General features: G+C 43.7%; 1 protein-coding gene across 2 annotated transcripts in view; it reads left to right on the top strand.

Moving 5' to 3' along the window:
- Window positions 1-22,840, top strand: part of LOC123994433 (muscarinic acetylcholine receptor M2-like) — a 93,198-nt gene that overhangs the window by 11,121 nt on the left and 59,237 nt on the right. The window contains exon 3 of one of the 2 annotated variants that reach the window (XM_046296999.1): window positions 13,288-13,420. The exons of the other annotated variant lie outside the window; for it this stretch is intronic. Within the exon in view, the coding sequence (XP_046152955.1) occupies window positions 13,288-13,420 (133 nt within the window). The remainder of the gene's footprint in view (window positions 1-13,287; window positions 13,421-22,840) is intronic. 2 annotated transcript variants of the gene reach the window in all.

The following is a 22,840-nucleotide window of genomic DNA, read 5'->3' as shown; positions in this document are numbered from 1 at the left end:
CATCCACTTCCTTATGTCTGAAACACATGCTTCTAGCGAGGGCAATTTTGGTGCTTCACCATGTTTCATTGAAATGTACAGCTGTGTGTCATCCGCATAGCAGTGAAAGTTTACATTATGTTTTCGAATAACATCCCCAAGAGGTAAAATATATAGTGAAAACAATAGTGGTCCTAAAACAGAACCTTGAGGAACACCGAAATGTACAGTTGATTTGTCAGAGGACAAACCATTCACAGAGACAAACTGATATCTTTCCGACAGATAAGACCTAAACCAGGCCAGAACATGTCCGTGTAGACCAATTTGGGTTTCCAATCTCTCCAAAAGAATGTGGTGATCGATGGTATCAAAAGCAGCACTAAGGTCTAGGAGCACGAGGACAGATGCAGAGCCTCGGTCCGATGCCATCAAAATGTCATTTACCACCTTCACAAGTGCCGTCTCAGTGCTATGATGGGGTCTAAAACCAGACTGAAGCATTTCGTATACATTGTTTGTCTTCAGGAAGGCAGTGAGTTGCTGCGCAACAGCCTTCTCTAAAATCTTTGAGAGGAATGGAAGATTCGATATAGGCCGATAGTTTTTTATATTTTCTGGGTCAAGGTTTGGCTTTTTCAAGAGAGGCTTTATTACTGCCACTTTTAGTGAGTTTGGTACACATCCAGTGGATAGAGAGCCGTTTATTATGTTCAACATAGGAGGGCCAAGCACAGGAAGCAGCTCTTTCAGTAGTTTAGTTGGAATAGGGTCCAGTATACAGCTTGAAGGTTTAGAGGCCATGATTATTTTCATCATTGTGTCAAGAGATATAGTACTAAAACACTTGAGCGTCTCTCTTGATCCTAGGTCCTGGCAGAGTTGTGCAGACTCAGGACAACTGAGGTTTGGAGGAATACGCAGGTTTAAAGAGGAGTCCGTAATTTGCTTTCTAATAATCATAATCTTTTCCTCAAAGAAGTTCATGAATTTATCACTGCTAAAGTGCAAGTCATCCTCTCTTGGGGAATGCTGCTTTTTAGTTAGCTTTGCCACAGTATCAAAAAGGAATTTCGGATTGTTCTTATTTTCCTCAATTAAGTTAGAAAAATAGGACGATCGAGCAGCAGTAAGGGCTCTTCGGTACTGCACGGTACCATCCTTCCAAGCTAGTCGGAAGACTTCCAGTTTGGTGTGGCGCCATTTCCGTTCCAATTTTCTGGAAGCTTGCTTCAGAGCTCGGGTATTTTCTGTGTACCATGGAGCTAGTTTCTTATGAGACATTTTTTTAGTTTTTAGGGGTGCAACTGCATCTAGGGTATTGCGCAAGGTTAAATTGAGATCCTCAGTTAGGTGGTTAACGGATTTTTGTCCTCTGGCGTCCTTGGGTAGGCAGAGGGAGTCTGGAAGGGCATCAAGGAATCTTTGTGTTGTCTGTGAATTTATAGCACGACTTTTGATGTTCCTTGGTTGGGGTCTGAGCAGATTATTTGTTGCAATTGCAAACGTAATAAAATGGTGGTCTGATAGTCCAGGATTATGAGGAAAAACATTAAGATCCACAACATTTATTCCATGGGACAAAACTAGGTCCAGCGTATGACTGTGAGAGTGAGTGGGTCCAGAGACATGTTGGACAAAACCCACTGAGTCGATGATGGCTCCAAAAGCCTTTTGGAGTGGGTCTGTGGAATTTTCCATGTGAATATTAAAGTCACCAAAGATTAGAATATTATCTGCAATGACTACAAGGTCTGATAGGAATTCAGGGAACTCAGTGAGAAACGCTGTATATGGCCCAGGAGGCCTGTAAACAGTAGCTATAAAAAGTGATTGAGTAGGCTGCATAGATTTCATGACTAGAAGCTCAAAAGACGAAAACGTCATTTTTTTTTTAAATTGAAATTTGCTATCGTAAATGTTAGCAACACCTCCGCCTTTGCGGGATGCACGGGGATATGGTCACTAGTGTAGCCAGGAGGTGAGGCCTCATTTAACACAGTAAATTCATCAGGCTTAAGCCATGTTTCAGTCAGGCCAATCACATCAAGATTATGATCAGTGATTAGTTCATTGACTATAATTGCCTTTGAAGTAAGGGATCTAACATTAAGTAGCCCTATTTTGAGATGTGAGGTATCATGATCTCTTTCAGTAATGACAGGAATGGAGGTGGTCTTTATCCTAGTGAGATTGCTAAGGCGAACACCGCCATGTTTAGTTTTGCCCAACCCAGGTCGAGGCACAGACACGGTCTCAATGGTGATAGCTAAGCTGACTACACTAACTATGCTAGTGGCAGACTCCACTATGCTGGCAGGCTGGCTAATAGCCTGCTGCCTGGCCTGCACCCTATTTCATTGTGGAGCTAGAGGAGTTAGAGCCCTGTCTATGTTGGCAGATAAGATGAGAGCACCCCTCCAGCTAGGATGGAGTCCGTCACTCCTCAGCAGGTCAGGCTTGGTCCTGTTTGTGGGCGAGTCCCAGAAAGAGGGCCAATTATCTACAAATTCTATCTTTTGGGAGGGGCAGAAAACAGTTTTCAACCAGCGATTGAGTTGTGAGACTCTGCTGTAGAGCTCATCACTCCCCCTAACTGGGAGGGGGCCAGAGACAATTACTCGATGCCGACACATCTTTCTAGCTGATATGCACGCAGAAGCTTGGTGATCTCTGACTGTTTCATACTAACATCGTTGGTGCCGACGTGGATAACAATATCTCTATACTCTCTACACTCGCCAGTTTTAGCTTTAGCCAGCACCATCTTCAGATTAGCCTTAACGTCGGTAGCCCTGCCCCCGGGTAAACAGTGTATGATCGCTGGATGATTCGCTTTAAGTCTAATACTGCGGGTAATGGAGTCGCCAATGACTAGAGTTTTCAATTTGTCAGAGCTAATGGTGGGAAGCTTCGGCGTCTCAGACCCCGTAACGGGAGGAGTAGAGACCAGAGAAGACTCGGCCTCTGACACCGACCCGCTGCTTAATGGGGAGAACCGGTTGAAAGTTTCTGTCTGCTGAATGAGCGACACCGGTTGAGCGTTCCTACAGCATTTCCTTCCAGAAACCGTGAGAAAGTTGTCCGGCTGCGGGGACTGTGCCAGGGGATTTATACTACTATCTGTACTTACTGGTGGCACAGACGCTGTTTCATCCTTTCCTACACTGAAATTACCCTTGCCTAACGATTGCGTCTGAAGCTGGGCTTGCAGTACAGCTATCCTCGCCGTAAGGCGAGCACAGCGGCTGCAATTAGAAGGCATCATGTTAATGTTACTACTTAGCTTCGGCTGTTGGAGGTCCTGACGAATCGTGTCCAGATAAAGCGTCCGGAGTGAAAAAGTCGAGGAAAAAATAAATATATGAACGGTAATTAAAAAGTGAAACCCATAAAGTTGTCAGGTAGCAAAATAGGTTGGCAACAAAACGCACAGCAATTTGAAAACAAGCCTGCAAGTTGTGACCGGAAAATAAACATCTTAAACATCCTAAACATCTTAATTACAAATCCTATTATTGTAAACCTCTGTGATTCTGTCACCTTCCATTAAGGAGCCCTAAATGCCCCCCACTCTCGTCAAAACTAGAAGGCTTTATTTCATTCTCTGTTCAGTAGATACTGCCAAAACGTACCATTGAAAGGAAGTGGCACAAAATTACAGCATCAATCCATTTTTCCATTTAGTCCTGTTGCAAGCCTCTTGCAACATAAATACTATACTTTTTTTTAGGGAATATTCAGAACTGCAGAATGTGTCAAAGAAGCAAAATTGCCCATGCTATTTTACAAAGCAATTGTGCTTCTCCTATCCCAGTGTCAGAGGAGAAAAAAAGGCAATCTGCGAAATTAAACTTCAATTAGAGTAGTAGAGAGACTACTGCTTCACACAAAAGCTCCATTTTGTACAGGCCCACACGCTCTCACCAGCTAAACACAGGCTCTGAAGATAATGATGGAATCATAGCAGAGAGAAATGCTCCTGTCCAAGACGCTGGCTAATTTAAGGAGCAGAAAGGGAAAGGGGGATACCTAGTCAGTTGTACAACTGAGTGCATTCAATTGAAATGTGTCTTCTGCATTTTCTGTTGTTGTCAGCTCTGGGATTCAATCCAGCAACCTTTCGGTTACTGGCCCAACATTCCTACCCTAGATGTGGTGGATCATGATGAACACGTGTTAAAACCGAGTAATACTAATAATGCAGGCAATGATCATTTGAGGTTACAGATTCAGCAGTGCCTCGGTTGATTCTTGTGCATTTGTGAGTGCAGACCTGTTTATACTGTAGCTTCAGGTATAACTCATCTCACCTTTTGTTTCTTTATCCACTATGTTGTGTAGTAAAACCCAGTTCTTTTATGTGCTCAGCTGGTTAGATTTACTGCGGCTGTCCATTCTGTCTAACTATACGTAAACGCAAGACAAAGTCCAGATAATGGTTGTAAAAAACAGCTGTTTTGTTAGTCCTGGGTGGCATTTCGTAGATGTCTGTTATTTTCTTGTTATTTCACAGAAAGAGGAAAGATGTGTGTCTAGCTGTACCCGGGGGGACAGTGGAGAGAAATCACTGGAGGATGTAGATATATCCCAAGGAGGAAGCGAGACTGGGACGAAGAGGAAACAGGGTCATGAAATACTTCCACGATCAAAACAAGACCAGGACGACTCCAGGCATGAGATTCCAGAGACTAAGCTATAAGCACAACATGTCCGGATCATCCAATACCTAGATATCTAGCTAACTTTCTCAACCTCAGGCTGTCAGTGAGAGAAACAACCAGCCATTTGGCCTATAGACCTGCTGCACCCAGATCCATGACTTGACCCGACATTCATGAAGAAACCATTGTGGACAAAACTCTTTCCAGGTGGCTGAATTGACATTTGGAATAAATGCCATGGAGAAAGAGTGTATTTCAGCCATTTGTGTGCATTTTAGGAACTGTGCACGGGCTTACCCCCGCTGATTCAATGTGGCATTTATGTGCGAGTTCTGTGGGTTTATGAAAGGATTTATTATGTCCGTTATTATCTTTGGACTCCCCGTTGAGTCAGCTGGCCGTGTCAAACTGAACGGCCCCGTCTGATATGCTGTTACTTTGAGTTGACAGAGACAAGGTTGCCGAGGGAGCCCAGAGAATACAGTGTGTCAGGAATATATTCTCGGTGTCGTTCCGCACCCCGTAATTCACACCCTCTGACAGACCTCTCCAGAAAGAGTCCGTACGCCGAAGAAAAAGAACAAGCACAACCAGAGAGAAACTCTGGGCTTGTCAGGTCAGGTGATACGAAGACGAGTAGAGAACAGTGAACAGGCAAGCGAGCGATAAAAAAAGTAATTCAAGGACAAAATCAGAGGGGCTTCAGCTCAGAGTCAAGTGATAAATGGAGAGACCATTTTAATGTGTTCCGTGAACTTGGAGGCGGAAAGTATTTGGGTATTGTCGTACTGGTCTATCTCATCAGTCAGGATGGTATATCATCCTAGATATATCAGACCAGATGCCGTGTCAGGAGTGTGTCTGACGTATTGGCGTACTGGTCTATCTCATCAGTCAGGATGGTATATCATCCTAGATATATCAGACCAGATGCCGTGTCAGGAGTGTGCCTGACGTATTGGCGTACTGGTCTATCTCATCAGTCAGGATGGTATATCATCCTAGATATATCAGACCAGATGCCGTGTCAGGAGTGTGCCTGACGTATTGGCGTACTGGTCTATCTCATCAGTCAGGATGGTATATCATCCTAGATATATCAGACCAGATGCCGTGTCAGGAGTGTGCCTGACGTATTGGCGTACTGGTCTATCTCATCAGTCAGGATGGTATATCATCCTAGATATATCAGACCAGATGCCGTGTGAGGAGTGTGTCTGACGTATTGGCGTACTGGTCTATCTCATCAGTCAGGATGGTATATCATCCTAGATATATCAGACCAGATGCCGTGTCAGGAGTGTGTCTGACGTATTGGCGTACTGAGGTGGCGGTAGGTACAGACAAAATCCAATGTCCTTTTTAGAAAATCATGTTTTGCAGTTTTTACTAGTCAGTTCCCATCCTTAAATACCCCTGGCTTTCATTAGAGAAAAGCCTGCAGCTCGTTTCAACAAGCAAATCCCGCTGTGAGTATAAACAGCAGGCTGCAATGCTGTCTTTGTTGCAGTTAAACGGCACTACAGGGAAAAGGGAGGGATTGGTTGCCAAAGAGTAACTACTTTCTTCTGTAAATAACAGAAAGTCCGTGGATATATAACAATAGGCTTGTATAAAGATTAATACATGCAGAAAAAAGTTGAATGCGAAATCTGCTCTGCTTTATTCCATCAGACAAACACTGTGTAGATGTAGTAGGCTAAACGTACGTGCATTCAATGCATTCTTTACTCCACAGACGTTGGTTCTGAATTGGCTGGTGTTGGCTGAGTGGTGCTGTTGACCCAACTGCCTCATTTTGCCTTTAAGGTCACTCAGATCCTTCTCATTATTATGTGCATGGTGAGAGAACATTTCTGCGAGCCAGTGGTGACTCACCATGGTCTTGCTTATTGACTGAAGTCTGGAGGCGTGTGAGAGCTTCCACAGTTTTGGGCAGTGAAATGACAAACTGCACTCAAACTCTGCTCAGAGATAATGTCAGGAGAGAGCATTAAGCCTAGGTGGCATGAATGAGAATCATTTATTTATTAAACAATTAATAACATTTGAACCTGTGTGAACAGGATGACAGTGGCTTAGACTTTGAGGATCAAACACAACCACTTTTTGTCTATGATGGAAAGGTCTCCAGAGTACAGTAGTAACACTATTACTCTGCAACAGCCTTCCTAGTTGACTTATACCTGATTTGGAATACATCTCAATAGATCCAAACCAATATGGCCGCCTGTCTCCTAGTGTGTTGACAGTGACTCCCCGGTGGGCGGTATCAACCTGTGAGCAAAATTATGTTAAACAGGCTGGATAGAATCATTATGTCTCCCATCACATCAGGCATCACATACCTTGGTTAATCCCAAGGGAACCGGATTCTTAACCCGAGTTAATTGAGAATTAAGCTGTGTAGTTTCGTGGCTCTGGAAAGAGATCCCTAGGGGACGTCATTCCAGTGATCTATTAACTTGTGATTTATTGGTTCAGTTGTTCTCCTTTCCATTTCAATCTGACTTCATTCCTCCTCTGTTTCAGTTCATTATTCTCCCTCTCCTCTCCCCACAGTCGCCTCATATTTCCTGTCTGTCTCCATCTCCCTCCCTCCCCTCGTGTGTTCTCTCTAGCTCTGCTTCTCGCCTGATGGGCTTTTCCCATGCAGCTGGTTCTTAATGGAGACCCTGCTCCAGAAAGCTGATGTTAATGTTGACTGGGATCACCGACTCTCCTCCGAGGCACAGAGTGGTGAGAAATGACTGTGCTACCTCCAGCCGGCCTGGCCCAATAACTTCTCATATATGGATCCGGAGGCCTGAACGGGGGAAAAGCTTACTGTTAGGGTTTAGAGGAGGGGGAGTGGGGAGGGGACGAGGAGGGGGCGAGGAGTAGGGTGTTTATGATAGGATGTGTATACTGATGTCTTAAGATGTCTTAAGAAATGAAGGTGGATGATAGCACGTCATGAAGGATGATGAAGGAGGGTTAGTACATTTGGGAGACATCCATGCCTAACAGGACAGTGTGTTAACGAAACAGGGAAAGTGGGCCCGTTGCTCCCTCAAGTATTGGTTCGTCCATCTTGCTGTCAACAGCATTGACAGTCAGCCTGCTCTGCCGCGCCAACCTCCCTTAACCTCACAACCCTGTCTGACAGCCCTGGAGATGTGCTCTGTTCTGAGAAAGAGAGGTGTGTGTGTGTGTGTGTGTGTGTGTGTGTGTGTGTGTGTGTGTGTGTGTGTGTGTGTGTGTGTGTGTGTGTGTGTGTGTGTGTGTGTGTGTGTGTGTGTGTGTGTGTGTGTGTGTGTGTGTGTGTGTGTGTGTGTGTGTGTGTGTGTGTGTGTGTGTGTGTGTGTGTGTGTCTCCAGACGGTGCGGTTAGCCTCATTTACATCAGAGGATTGGTCATGACAGTGACCCTCGCTGACGAACGTAAGCAGACAGAGACCCCCCCCCCCGTCTGTTTTCTTCACGTTCTGCCATCAGTCCCCGGCTCAGAGTCTGTAAAGCAGCCATCCATGCCACAGCCTCGGTGACAGCACAGGGAAAAGCACGTCATCACTCCACACACCGTCTCCTCACATTCCCCCGGATGCGTATCCTGCCAGCCTTGCTATGATCTCCACAAACCAGACCAGGCATCCATCTTACATTGAACGGGGGTGGGGGCTGGTTCCATCCTGATTGGGTGACGTTATGGTGTCTGTGTTATTTGTGACTGTTCGAATGCCATGGTGTGCGAGACCCAGATATGCATAGCGACTCATTCCCCAGTGCTTAGAGCCAGGAAAGCCCCATCCGTCATGCAAAGATCACCCTTGTCCTGTCTCTTTGAAGTGATGGTTGGATTTGGTGAGGCAGGACACAGTGCCTCCGGTGTGAAAATGTTCTACTACCGTGGGGCGACTCGTTCAAAACATATGTATGAGACCAGGTGTGTAGCCAGGAACCCAGCCAAGTCAATCAACGTCCAATTCACCCGTGGTTGGGAGTAATCCAGTATGTAAGTAGCTTTTTAAATATTTTCTTAGGAAGGTGTGGTAACCCTTGCTCTCACATAAACCTACAGGGAAGCAACATTAATCAAAAGAACACAGAAGGGGTTTGATGATTTGAATTTCCCCTTAAATACGTTTTTATTCATTTCATCTGTGGGTTTAAATCAGGGGAACGTCCGTTCCAATGGTGCCCAGATATCTAAATTGCATGCAGGACTCAAAACGGGAGATTTATCGTCTTCCTCCACTGGCCTGCATGAATAATGTATTAGTCAATGTCTCTCGCACAAACCCCAACAGCTCTTTAATCCACACTGATATTAGCCTGCCTGACTGTATATTGGTGGACTGAGAGACATATAAAACCACACTGCTGTGACAACACCTCTCTCTCTCTCTCTCTCTCTCTCTCTCTCCCTCTCTCTCTGCTTCTCTCTCTCCCTCTCTCTCTCTGCTTCTCTTTCTCTTTCTCTCTCTGTTTCTCTTTCTCTCTCTCTCTCTCTCTCTCTCTCTCTCTCTCTCTCTCTCTCTCTCTCTCTCTCTCTCTCTCTCTCTCTCTCTCTCTCTCTCTCTCTCTCTCTCTCTCTCTCTCTCTCTCTCTCTCTCTCTCTCTCTCTCTCCCTCTCTCTCTCTGTTTCTCTTTCTTTCTTATCATGCAACTTTGAAAAACTTTTTATCTCAATGTTTTGCCCGGTTGACCCAATGCGGCGTTGTGCAGGCAGTGTGAAGAATGAAGAGGTACATGGTCTTAGATTGTCCTTTGAATTACCTGTTTCTGTGAATGTAAGATTGGGAAGGAGAAAGAGAGGCTGGCAGACTGGGGGGATTAGGAGGGGCTGATACCCAGAGTAAAGGCTGTGAATTTGTTCACTGTGAGGAGATGTGTTTGAGCATGTCTCTGGCTACTTGGACCGTCTCCCCAGTACAGGGATTGTTTGAGTCGTACCTGCATAGGGTTCCGTTGGCCCTGCACCCGTCCACGGGCCACGTTCCCTCTCCCTGCCCAGTCTGTCAGCCCCTGAAGTTATGACATCATGAGCCCCCTCATAAGGCACCTCCATTGTTTTGAAATGAAGGGACATCAATTTCCCAGACTCCACTGCCCAGCGGATGATTTGTGAGTGCTATTATCCTCAGAAATCATCCCGGGAAAATGGAGAGAGTTTCGGAGGGGTGACTTGATGCATGGAAATGGTGTCTAAGCCACCTGTTTTGGCCAGTTCCAATAGTGGTATTTCACACTTTTGGGGTCAAAACCCCACCTACACATAAACCTACTCAGATTACAGAGTTCATGATTATTAAGCTATTATTTTTGCCCTGAAAGTGGCATTCAGAGAAAAATATGACTTTGTAGATAGGCTTGCCAGCTAAGAGAGTGAGAGATGGAAATAAATAGCGAGACAGAGGCAAAAAATTACCAATCACCAGGATGTCAATGGAGCATTTCCATAACTTTCTCTCTTGCCGCTTGCAAAAGCAGCAGACCTGGGTGCCATCCAGTTGACAGCCAAGGTTTTCATATGGAGGCTTGACTAATTCATTAGAAAGCCACCTGGGTCCCAGAACTTTCCATTGTTAGAACCTGAGTCTGAGAAATAAACTGCTGACTATTCGAAACATGCCTTCCAAACTTGATCACAATGGATGGGTAATGCATTATGCATTCCGATTTCATTATGAATTCATTTTTTTTGTACGGAAAGCGTGTGTGAAATTGTTTTTATTTCCTTGAAGAGTACCTAAACATGGCAACAAAATATGGAAATTTAAAGATAAAATCGCATTGAAATCACATTTCAAGTCTGCCCTAATTCAATCTCATCTGTTTCATTTTCAAAACTTTTGTCCGCATTTGAATCTATTTTAGCGTCCTATCGGGGAGAAGCAACTTACAGTACTTTTGCTTTCAGGAGCCACTCGGCTCGACACAATACGTGGTCAAATGCAGAAAGTTATCAGTGCCGTGCAGGAACGTAACGTCCTCTTCACCACTCACCGAAGAATTCAATTCTCCCACATGGACATGACAGCAGAGGGCTATTCTGCACGGGCAAGATAAACATTACAGTGGAAAACAGTGAAATAATAAATGCTGAAGGAATATGTTGGGATATTTATCTGAAGGGCAGATAGGGCCGAGGTGGGGAGAGGACTGAGGACAAATTTGTTTTTGCCATTGGCAGATTGTGACTAGACCTTCTGAATACTAAACATAGTAGTTCCTTTTGTTTTCTGATAATCCATCCCAGTGCGTTGTTCACTGCAGATGACAACACAATGTCCTGGTCTTAGCCCGTGGGAGTGTCACTGATGTTGGAGATGGGATGTCCTGACCTCATTAACAAGCTAAATACATTTACTAGGTTCAGTAGTTATTCCCATACTTTCTCTCGTAGACAACAGCATTTGCATTAACTATGGCCATTGCTATGGCAGGAAATTAGAGTCAATTTTAAAATAAGTGTTTCATCCATTAAACACAAACCAATTCTCAATGGAAACGGAACCAAACAACGCAAAATAGCAATATCTAATAAGAGCCAATGAGATGCCATCGGTATTGCCGCAATTGCAACGTCAAACATACAAACTGTACATGTTCTCACAGAGTACAAATCGACAGCGCAAACAATGCATTCATTCACACAAAAAGCTGTATATTCCTATATGTCCCTGCCAGGAGTTCACAGGAAAGCTAGGAGAATTGCATCGTGTAAACTTCAAAGGGAACAGAATAGCCTAAATCTCTGTCACTGCAGTAACCTCTGACCTCAGATAGTATTACATCAGAGTTGAGAGAGAAGACGTCCTCTCCATCCTGTAAACTTTGTTTAACCCAGATATCCTCGCCTGCTTTTCCAGGAATATCCCCTGCTATTCCCCTTGCAGAGGGAAATGTAATTTTAAAAGGACTCCCTGCCGGAATCCTTTCTAGTTGTGAATGTACTTCTATTATCTCAGAGAAAACCCCTCCTCCGTTCTTTTCCCATCAGCTACTAAACCTCTGGGAGTGCCACCGTTGATTCACTCTACTGCCTGATGATGAGTTCATACAGCGCTCCACACGCACCGTTCCTATTTCTCACAGCCTTCAGATGTTTAGGTCTGATTTACATAGATTTAATAATGGTAGGTTTGAAAGGAAAGTCCAGTATTGCCATCAAGATTAGCTTGATCAAAGAGGGGTCGTAGTTCAATCAAACCTCACTGTGCTGGATGGTGAAATACAGTGGTTGGCCATAATGTGTGAGCTAACCTTTATGACTTGGATTGAATGTTTATTTACTTCTTATAAGCCCTCCTGTGGCTGGCTAACCCTCGCACCATTCAGGCTCTCCCCTGAACTTAAGGCAGAAATCTTTTTATCCCAGTGTAAAGTCAGAGCTCAGCAGAATAGACTGCTTTCCTCCAAACGATGATGAACACTGTAAAAGCCCACTTTTCAATAGCAGGGATTTCTAGGGGGATGGGATGAGGTTGAATAAATATGCAGAGGCTGCATGGTTTTGTCCGAGAGCACAGAGTGAACAGACCTGCTTATCAAGTTTTAGATAATATGTGGGGGAAAATAAACAAATCCTCTGACCTCCGAATGTCATTATCGGGGCGGTTTACTAGCCTGTAGTATTCACTGCCTGCTTCCTTTAGCCATTAACATGGAGGGTCCATTCTCCAACTGGCTGTTTTAGTAGTCAGACGGCAGCCAGGGGGGACAACTCATATCTTTGATATTCATCTGGCATTGAGCTAATTGTCCAGTTGTTGGGCTGTTTACGCATAAATCTGAAATTGGCTCATAAACAGATTACATGGGAAACGTACAAAAGCGTTTGATTGAAACGTTGCAATAGAAGACTGGTTGAATGGAGGTTTTATGACTGTGAACAATTATATACGCTAGAGAAAGATTCAGAAAGCAATCACCCCTCTTGTCAATGTCTTCCACCAACATAAATTAATCCTTCAGTCCATTTGGCTAGTTTCTGTATGGATGTCATGCTTGAAGATTGCCAGTCATCTCCAGTGTTATGTACAGAGCCAAATTCGTTGTTGTTCAGTTGATGAGAGAAGAGTCTCTAAATCAAATCAAGAATATTAGAAGTCCAAAATAGAACACAATGCATTTTCCAAACATCACAACGCAAGATCAACAGCTGTTTCAACATAATCTTCCTCCCGCATGCTAAATTAATCACACACAAAAAAAGAGTTGTCAGGAAAACATGGAATACCATTCTGTAATTCATGGTATCAGTGTAGGGACTGCTCACTTGGCCAGCTTCAACTGAACCTATATTAGTCATAGGTATGACAACTCTATGAGTGACAAGGTCAAGGACAACAAGTGCCAGCCACGTTTTCTACCTGCGCCAGGGTCAACTACTAAGATGTTTGCATTGTCGTTCTCTGTCATTCTCTAAATCACCTCGCTGGTATCGTGACGGGAAAGGCCTTCCGCCTCCTCGTTCTCCTTAATGAGCGCAGTTAACACAAAGCAGGAATATACTGGGACATACTGAGTGGGAGAGAAAAGCAGAAAGCAATGCTAATGGCTAAGTAAGCAAACTAATAACTGGAGAGCTCGGCCCTGGGGTTAAACAACAGACCCCTCTAATCACTCTCTTTGATTCAGTTGCATTGGTATTCATACAGGGAGCAGCCGAGAAGATGTGTTGTCTGAAGACGGTCAACTCCAGCCCCCGGTGTCTGAGCCGGTACGTCGGAATAAACAAGCTGCTGCAGACATATTCACCCATGGAGAAAAACACCAAAACACATGTGTACGGTATGTGCCTGTAAAATAGCATGCACCACTTTCTTAGACAACAGCAAGCAACTCATCTGTGACGGATGAAAGGTTGCTGAGAGCATTTGAGGTTGATCAATATCTAGGGAAGGCAGTCTGAGAATAACAATTCAAGTAAATACAAAGATATCCATCATTTTAACAAACATACAGAGATGTGGAATAGAGAGCAGTGAGAGCTCTGCATTGCAGAGATGTAGCCTGTCGTCACACACCAGCAGCTTTTCCAAATGGTATAATCAAGACGTTATAGAAGGAAGCGAGCAAAGACAAGCACTACAGCTGGGAGGAAGGAACCAAGTAGACAACAGGGAGAGCTGGTTAAGACGTCTGCTAAATCGGTGATGCTCATTGACAAACATTTAAGAATAGACCCTAAGATCTATAACAGCCCCAGAACCCTGAGAGGCAAGCCTCGTCATACTGAACCGTGATTGAGCAGCAGCCCATTCTTGGAACAGGCCCTGGCAGTTGGCGCTGAGGGACGCCAAATACTAGAACATTGCATTGTGGGTGCTCCATCCCGAGAATTTCAAAATGGAAACACTGGCAGGTCTGTTTAATGGGTTATGCTTTCTATGAGGTATTTTCAAAGCACTTAACATAGTTCATAGCGGTGCAAGCATATTTTTCTGTAACAGGAGAATTAAACTAGTCTCTAAGGGGTATCAAATGGAAATGCTAGAGTCTTTGGATATAAAACATCAATTTCACCAGGGAGTGTGTGAGGGGAAATTGCAATGACTCTAAAAACATAATATAAATGGGTTCAATCCCCCATTGTTCATGATGCAAACTATTCTACCTGGGGGGTTTCCAACGCACCGCCTGGGTAGAATAGCGATGAAACCATTTGCATGGTTATACCAGAGACAATTTGAAGTATAACATCATGTCTCCTATTTGCCGCGTATTAACATCTCTCTTGAGTTTATCGTTCTCTGCACAATGTTATAGCAAGCTGTTGTGCAACGTTAACTCACAGTAAGCCAGTGCATATGGAAACAGCCTATTTAGACACCCATGGAGGTCTGCTATACTGTGTGAGCATGCTCCGCACCTATCTGCAGTCTGCACCCCTCTTCAGGGAGGGCTGAGCTGATTTCCCAGATAAATGGTTCTGTCACCCAGTCAGGACGCAGTAGAGGCATGTCAGAGAGACAGAGGGCCTCATTAAGACGTCTTATAGCCAGCGCAGCATCGCAGCTCCCCTGGCCCTTCTGGAGCTGTACTGACCCAGGAGGGGTGATGATGGCAGGCATCCTCTCAGTACAGAGAGCCCTCTGGGCCTTCCTACTTCACCACCTGTACTCTACCTACCGGCAGGGGAGAGAGAGGAGCCGCTGCCATATTTATAAGGGTGATTCTGAGAGAGTAAAGGAGTAGGGTGTAGTTTCTCCGTTATATCTGCTACCCGAAAGCAGCTTTTTTACAAGGTTGAATGGGGTAACTTAATAGCATATGCTTACTTTTATGTAATATCTTAAATCTGCCTAATCAGAATCAATTTAATTTACTGTTTACCTCAAAAGCTTCTGTTTGCCACTAAAATCACAGGGGGGTAAAGTCTAGATTGTAATTAGTTTCAGATGTTCTGCAGCTAAACCCTAGTAGATTCAATTCAATCTTGAGTTGCGTATTCTCAGCTACAAAGTGTAATAGAGTATATACAAGTGATAGGCTATAATCTAAACCTTGCCTCAACCACCAGATGACCTCTAACCTACTACAGTAGTTCAGATCATTATGTTCAACACCCAACACAAGGACACCAGCTCTGACCTCACAAACCCACTCAGTCACATAATCGTACACACACTTTCATTTTTACACATGACCCTCCTGTACACACACACACACACACACACACACACACACACACACACACACACACACACACACACACACACACACACACACACACACACACACACACACACACACACACACACACACACACACACACACACACACACACACACAAAGGCGATGTACCAGCCAGGCCCAGAGTAAATCAGCGATCACAGTCTGTTGGGACAGGCAGGCAGCTTTATTAAATCGAAGCCCCCTCCCCAGAGGGCAGGGTAATTTATGAGGGAAGATTAAGGTGATGGAGTATGGACAAAGACAGCAGCCACAGCCAGACAGGATCCAGGGAGAACCAAAGACCACACTTCACAGCCCTGATGGGCATTCTCACTGACACACAGATAACTCTCCAACCAGGACAGATACAGCTTGCACCACAGACAGAGAAGAAGAACTCAACTTTATTGGAACTCAGCAGAAGCTGCCTCCTTATGTCTTTCATCACCATATCGCTACTTTACAAGCTGCCTCACTTGTATGTTTAGTCAGCCAGCAATCTGCATCAGGAACTAACCAGATGTTGAGAAATATAGCTTATGTTCAAAATAGCGAGGATGTGCAAAACACTAATGTAAGGCCTTGAATGGTTTCTAATATTCCCATCAGCAAAATGGGCAAAATGTAAAAATGTCATGTAATCTCAATGAATTTCCAGTATCGTCATCATGTGACCGTCACTGTCAGAATTGAGGTGTTCCCTGAAGAGCCAGAAATACCTTAACCAGAGGAATAAGAACTTCTCACAGTGATGCAAAATCCTCCAACACGTTCCACATGATCAGCTCTCACCAGAGTGTACTTTCCTTTACGTGTGTCTGATCGAACTAACAACGTCTCCTATTAGACTAATTGAATGAATTATAGCCACAGAAACAAAGATCATTAAGCACATTTTCACCAGGGGACAAATCATTTGGACAATGTGACTTTGCACAATGTGAAGTGAAACGATCTGGTTCTACATATGGACTCTACGTTATCTGCATTGAAGAGAAAATGACGTCCATCACTCCTACCACGCCTCAAAGGTGCCATTTCATCTCTGACGCACACACCCGCGTCCCATAAACAGAACACGATATCATATTTGAATCTGCTCTGGGATGACAGTGTACAAAACACGACCGTAGCCACAGGACTTATGTCTCATCTAATAACTGTTGTCTTTTTTATTCCTTATATGAATACCTCGTGTTCTTTAGCAGCCTGCGGTTCGGATCACAAGCAGGTGTTACATTCATTCTCCACTTAAGGTAGAGTCCCAGGAGTGTTTTTAACAGGCATGTGGCGGCGGGTGAAGAGCTTTCAGAAGTCTTCTGATTTCTGCAAGGTGCTGCGACACAAAATTAGCATTTAAACATCAGGCTGCCTGTTAGCGCCACATAGGGAACTATGGGTAACGGAGTGCTCGGGGGATATACGCTCTCAATGTGGCACAGTTTTTATAGATGTGGCATGTTGAACTTATACCGTGCTCATTTACATGTGAGACGGCCAAAGCCACTTTTGCGTATCATAATTAGCTTAGTCTAGTGGAGTGTATGTATTATGTAAATCGTGGTTGACAGGTGCTTTAGGGTCGGAGAAGGAGACTATAATTCAAGCAGTAGGGCTGAGAGAGCAAATCCCATGGCAGTTACATGTTCCACCCTTGAACAAAGTCCCTGGCCTTCATACACAACCATTATCAGTACTACTCATGAAACTATTCAAGCAACAATCACCTCCCTTTCACCACTCCTTCTCTCTTAAAATATCTCAAAACTCTTCACAACTAATGTTTGGTATGTGAAGTTGGCTCTACTGTTAGCATTGGCCCCTGCTCCATTAATCTCGCTTGTGCTTTATATAACAAGGACACCCAGAATGTGACGACAAACAAAGTGCTGGATCATGACTGCACGCTAATGGCTCCTCACTCCAAATGGACTTTCACATCTGACCCAAGGAATCCTGTCCATTTTGTCTTCGAATGAGAAAGACTTTTGGTCAAATATATTGGAAATGGAGCTTCATAAGTGTGCATGCTCGCATTTGAAGTTCTTTGTCAAGCAAAGTTACATATTGCCTATGATCCAGTTTTTATTCATCACAAATAGAGAAGATTATCTGTTTGCCAAAGCTCACACCCTCAAGCTTGGGCCATTAACATCCGTCCTGTATCTGAGCTAAGCAGATATTTAATGCATGAGCTCTGTGTATTTTCATGTGTGAAATTGCGCAGCCTTAGGTTGGCTTAAAAATGTGCACAGCCACGGGTCGTGTTTAAATCTCAACCAATGAGTTACAGCAACTTAAGGGAGACCCTAAATCCTAAGTCCTTTATTTGGCTACACAGAACTAGTTAACTTCTAACTGACAGTGAGGCATACACCCTGCTATGTCGTTATGGATTTGAAATGTACATACCTTAATATTTATTTGAAAAGTCATATGTCTGGCCTGGTATATTGCGTGTCGTTTACTTAGATCGTCTTTATGAATTTTTATCGGAAATAAAATCTTATAGACTTCACGGTTGGTAGATCATTATCGTCCTCCTCAACAGGCTGGCAGGTTGTATTTCATTATCTGAAGTATGTGTGTGATATACAGTGGGGAGAACAAGTATTTGAAACACTGCAGATTTTTGCAGGTTTTCCTACTTACAAAGCAGGTCTGTAATTTTTATCATAGGTACACTTCAACTGTGAGAGACGGAATCTAAAACAAAAATCCAGAAAATCACATTGTATGATTTTTAAGTAATTAATTTGCATTTTATTGCATGACATAAGTATTTGAATACCTACCAATCAGAATTCCGGCTCTCACAGACCTGTTAGTTTTTCTTTAAGAATCCCTCCTGTTCTCCACTCATTACCTGTATTAAAAAATACATTTATAGTCAGTTTTTTACAATTCCTGACATTTAATGAGAGTAAAAATTCCCTGTCTTAGGTCAGTTAGTCACTACTTTATTTTAAGAATGTGAAATGTCAGAATAATAATAGAGAGAATGATTTATTTCAGCTTTCATTTCTTTCATCACATTCCCAGTGGGTCAGAAGTTTACATACACTCAATTAGTATTTGGTAGCATTACCTTTAAATTGTTTAACTTTGGTCAAATGTTTCGGGTAGCCTTCCACAAGCTTCCCAGCTCTGTCAGGAGGAATGGGCCAAAATTCACCCAACTTAGGGTGAATTTTGGCCCATTCCTCCAGACAGAGCTGGTGTAACTAAGTCAGGTTTGTAGGCTTCCTTGCTTATACAAGCTTTTTCAGTTCTGCCCACAAATGTTCTATGGGATTGAGGTCAGGGCATTGTGATGGCCACTCCAATACCTTGACTTTGTTGTCCTTAAGCCATTTTGCCACAACTTTGGAAGTATGTTTGGGGTCATAGTCCATTTGGAAGAGCCATTTGCGACTAATCTTTAACTTCCTGACTGATGTCTTGAGATGTTGCATCAATATATCCACATAAATTTCCTCCACATGATGCCATCTATTTTGTGAAGTGCACCAGTCCCTCTTGCAGCAAAGCACCCCCACAACACGATTCTGCCACCCCCGTGCTTCACGGTTGGAATGGTGTTCTTCGGCTTGCAAGCCTCCCCCTTTTCTCCTCCAAACATAAAAATGATCATTATGGCCTAACAGTTCTATTTTTGTTTCATCAGACCAGTGAACATTTCGCAAACTGTAGTCTGGCTTTTTTATGGCGGTTTTGAAGCCGTGGCTTCTTCCTTGCTGAGCGGCCTTTCAGGTTATGTCGATAAAGGACACGTTTTACTGTGGATATAGATATGTTGTACCTGTTTCCTCCAGCATCTTTACAAGGACATTTGCTGTTGTTCTGGGATTGCACTTTCGCACCAAAGTACGTTCATCTCTAGAAGACAGAACGCGTCTGCTTCCTAAGCGGTATGACGGCAGCGTGGTCCCATGGTGTTTATACTTGCGTACTATTGTTAGTACAGATGAACGTGGTACCTTCAGGTGTTTGGAAATGTATTTTGATTATCCCATGATGTCAAGCAAAGAGGCACTGAGTTTGAAGGTAGGCCTTGAAATACATCCACAGGTTACACCTCCAATTGACTCGAATGATGTCAATTAGCCTATCAGAAGCTTCTAAAGCCATGACATCATTTTCTGGAATTTTCCAAGCTGTTTAAAGCCACAGTCAACAGTTGTGATTCAGTGAATTCTAAGTGAAATAATCTGTCTGTAAACAATTGTTGGAAAAATGACTTGTGCCATGCACAAAGTAGATGTCTTAACCGACATGCCAAAACTATAGTTTGTTAACAAGAAATTTGTGGAGTGGTTGAAAAATGAGTTTTAATGACTCCAACCTAGTGTATGTAAACTTCCAACTTCAGCTGTAAATGGATGCTCTCCAATTTTCAGAGAGTAGTTCTCCTAACACTGTAAAAATGAACCTTTGAAACAAAAGAATGAATGTGTGAAGCAATTAGTTAGGCTAGTGCTTCATATAAATAACAGCAATGTGTTAGCGTAGTGCTCCATATGAACGACACTGATATGTTAACGTAGTGCTTCATATCAACAACAGCAATGTGTTAGCATAGTGCTTCATATCAGAAACAGCAATGTGTTAGCGTAGTGCTCCATATGAACGACACTGATATATTAGCATAGTGCTTCATATTAACAAGAGCAATGTGTTAACGTAGTGCTTCATATCAACAACAGCAATGTGTTAGCATAGTGCTTCATATCAGCAACAGCAATGTGTTAGCGTAGTGCTCCATATGAACGACACTGATATATTAGCATAGTGCTTCATATTAACAAGAGCAATGTGTTAGCATAGTGCCTCATATCAGCAACAGCAATGTGTTAGCATAGTGATTCATAATAACAAGAGCAATGTGTTAGCATAGTGCTTCATATCAACAGAGGACACCGTATCAGTCCACCCTGCCAGTCACACATTCCCTCTCAGTTCAAAGCTCTTCTGCATCTCTGATGGAGATAGAGGTCTATGTGTAAATGGTGCTGCAGTGGCAGTGTTTTCCTCTCGACAGTTGTGTTGTCGGTGGAGCTGCAGCATCAAAGCGGTGGTTTGTTTGCCGTGTGAGAGGGAGCACTTCCCAGAGGACTGTCAGGTCAGTGTGGTGCTGTGCTCGTCGGCTCCCTGGCAGGGATTGACAGGAGAGGGCAGCGCAAGTGCTGACTGAGAGCTCAGTGGGAGTGCCCTTCCAATTAGCAACCAGTAACCTTCCAACCCTGCCCTGCTTTCAGCCCGGCTCCAAGGCCAGACAGGGATGCACACGTACACCTGGCACACACACACAGACACACAGATCTATTTACAGTGTTGATGAAAACTCATTCCAAGGATCAGGCAGAGCTCATGATCAAGTTAATACAAGTTTATTCAAGCAATTGCAAGGGAGATCACACTCAGGATAAACCGGGGAGGAACTGAAAAGTTACAGAATCACATAGTCATGATTTACTTCTTCTACACGAAGAGCTGCTTGCCTCTCCTAGGGGAAGGCAAGTTTACATGAGAGATAAGGGGGACTTGGCTCCACTTCGTTAATGCATTGAACAAACAAGAACAGGTTCTCGCAGCCTGCGTGTCTTAGAGAGGGGAGTGATGAGTTCTGTAAAGCCTATTCAGATAGAAGAAGAATTTGGCCTTGTACTGGACCTCTAGTATCCGAAGCGATAAGGAGCCAGCAGCAACTCACTCCTTTGTGCGGTGTGTGAAGAGGGTACTGGACAGTTACCAGTTGATACAGTACATATAGTACTATTCAACTCAAGTGTTTACATAGCAGGACCATTTTCCCCCAACACCATCCACACATGTACAATGTTCAATGGAATCCTTAAGGCAAACAACTAACACTAACCTGTAGACCCAAACACCCTGCACCTATACCTCTCCCCCAACAGGAGGCTGAACTGTTCATGAAGATGAATCTCCATTACTGAGGGTTGTGGTCCAAGGCTCACTTCATTCCATCTCATTGGAGTGGAGCACTCTACAACCCACTGACCGCTAATTGATCAACACCACGAAGATATGTCATAAGACTATTCACCTATTAGGAAGAGGGGTGACCCATAAAACGAATTGTTCAAATTATGTGATGTCCCTCCCAAAAAAGTAGTCGTTTCCCACTCTATATAAAACTCTTTGGCCATTTTGTGTTATTCTTAAGGCAGTGTTTTGTAGCGTTATGTGAATTATGCAATATGCTGCACTTTTTAGATGGCCACTCTTGCACGTCATTTCTATGGGCAAAGATATATATTTTTTTACAAAAAGGCTTTGACAATGAAAAATATAACATTTTCAAGACTAGGCTTGCAAGTATGTTATTTACAGTTATTTACTGAATGAATTTCATTACATTCTAATGCTGAAGAGGAACCTCTGCGGTGTCCAAAGGCTAGTTGGTAAACGCCAGCATTTTATTTGTTGTCAAGCTCAACCTTCATGAAGCATTTCATTCAGCCAAGGCATTCTTAGTTTGTTTTTGCTGTGTTTCTCCCTCAGCAGACTGTATTGATTGTTATGTTGTATCCACTGGGAGAGAAGCAGAGGAGAGCTGGTGTCCAATTGCATTCAGTCGGAGGGAAAGTCGCATTGATTGCACTTAAAGTGACAAGATTGAGGAGGCCCATATTGATGCGTTATTGTCCCTGTAGAAATAGAGCGTTGGACAAAGGGACACGGTGCGGATGGTTCCCCGAATGTGAATGGGTTGAAAGCAATGAATCAATCCTGGTGTGACTTATAGTAAATCTAACAGTACATCACACCTTCATACTACTGGACTAGTGTATCCAATGACAGGCAGACATGGTGATTTAAAGAGACAAGAAAACACCATGGAAATAAATAAGGCCTGTGCACATGCAGGGTGAGAGGTCCTCCATGCTTCTTGTAATAACATACTGTTGAGCACATGCACTGACTGAAAGGGTATTTCTTCTCAAAGGCAGGTGTTGGAGAGGCTGGGGTTTCATGGGATTTGCTCTGCATAATTCAATACTGAGTAATTTCGGGGATTCCGCCTCTTCTCGTCCTATGATCATCCATCAGGTGAAATTGCTTTCTCCCAACATTAAGCTGTCAGGCTGAAAATAACAGATGAAGACTGGCAGAGAAACACATGATTACTGGGTAAAACTGCTCTGCCGTGCAGGGGCCTGTGACCTCCTTCAGAGGGGCTCAGTGGAGGGAGAGAGTATTCCAGGACTAGCCCATTTGTACATGGTTATACGGCAACGTCGCCTTTGTATTACTCCTTATAAGTGTGTTTTTAAAATGGATTCCTGTGTCATTTGGCCCCGGTAATCTTAAGGGCCACACTTTGCTGAAATGAGCAAGCCTACTCAGTGAAGGTCCAAGTCTATGTGTGCATGATTGAAGCCGCTTGTTGTAAAGAGGTTGAGTATGGGGTCTGGAATCTGAGACAGAATCAGGATGGGGGAGTGGCAGATGTGGACATGTCTCAAGAGGGATATTTTGACTTATGTGAAATAGACGGACGGAGGG

This window comes from Oncorhynchus gorbuscha, linkage group LG14, assembly GCF_021184085.1.
Source record: "Oncorhynchus gorbuscha isolate QuinsamMale2020 ecotype Even-year linkage group LG14, OgorEven_v1.0, whole genome shotgun sequence".
Taxonomy (NCBI): Eukaryota; Metazoa; Chordata; class Actinopteri; order Salmoniformes; family Salmonidae; genus Oncorhynchus; species Oncorhynchus gorbuscha.
The sequence above is the reverse complement of the archived record's forward strand: the minus strand, read 5'-3'. Positions and strand labels throughout refer to the sequence as shown.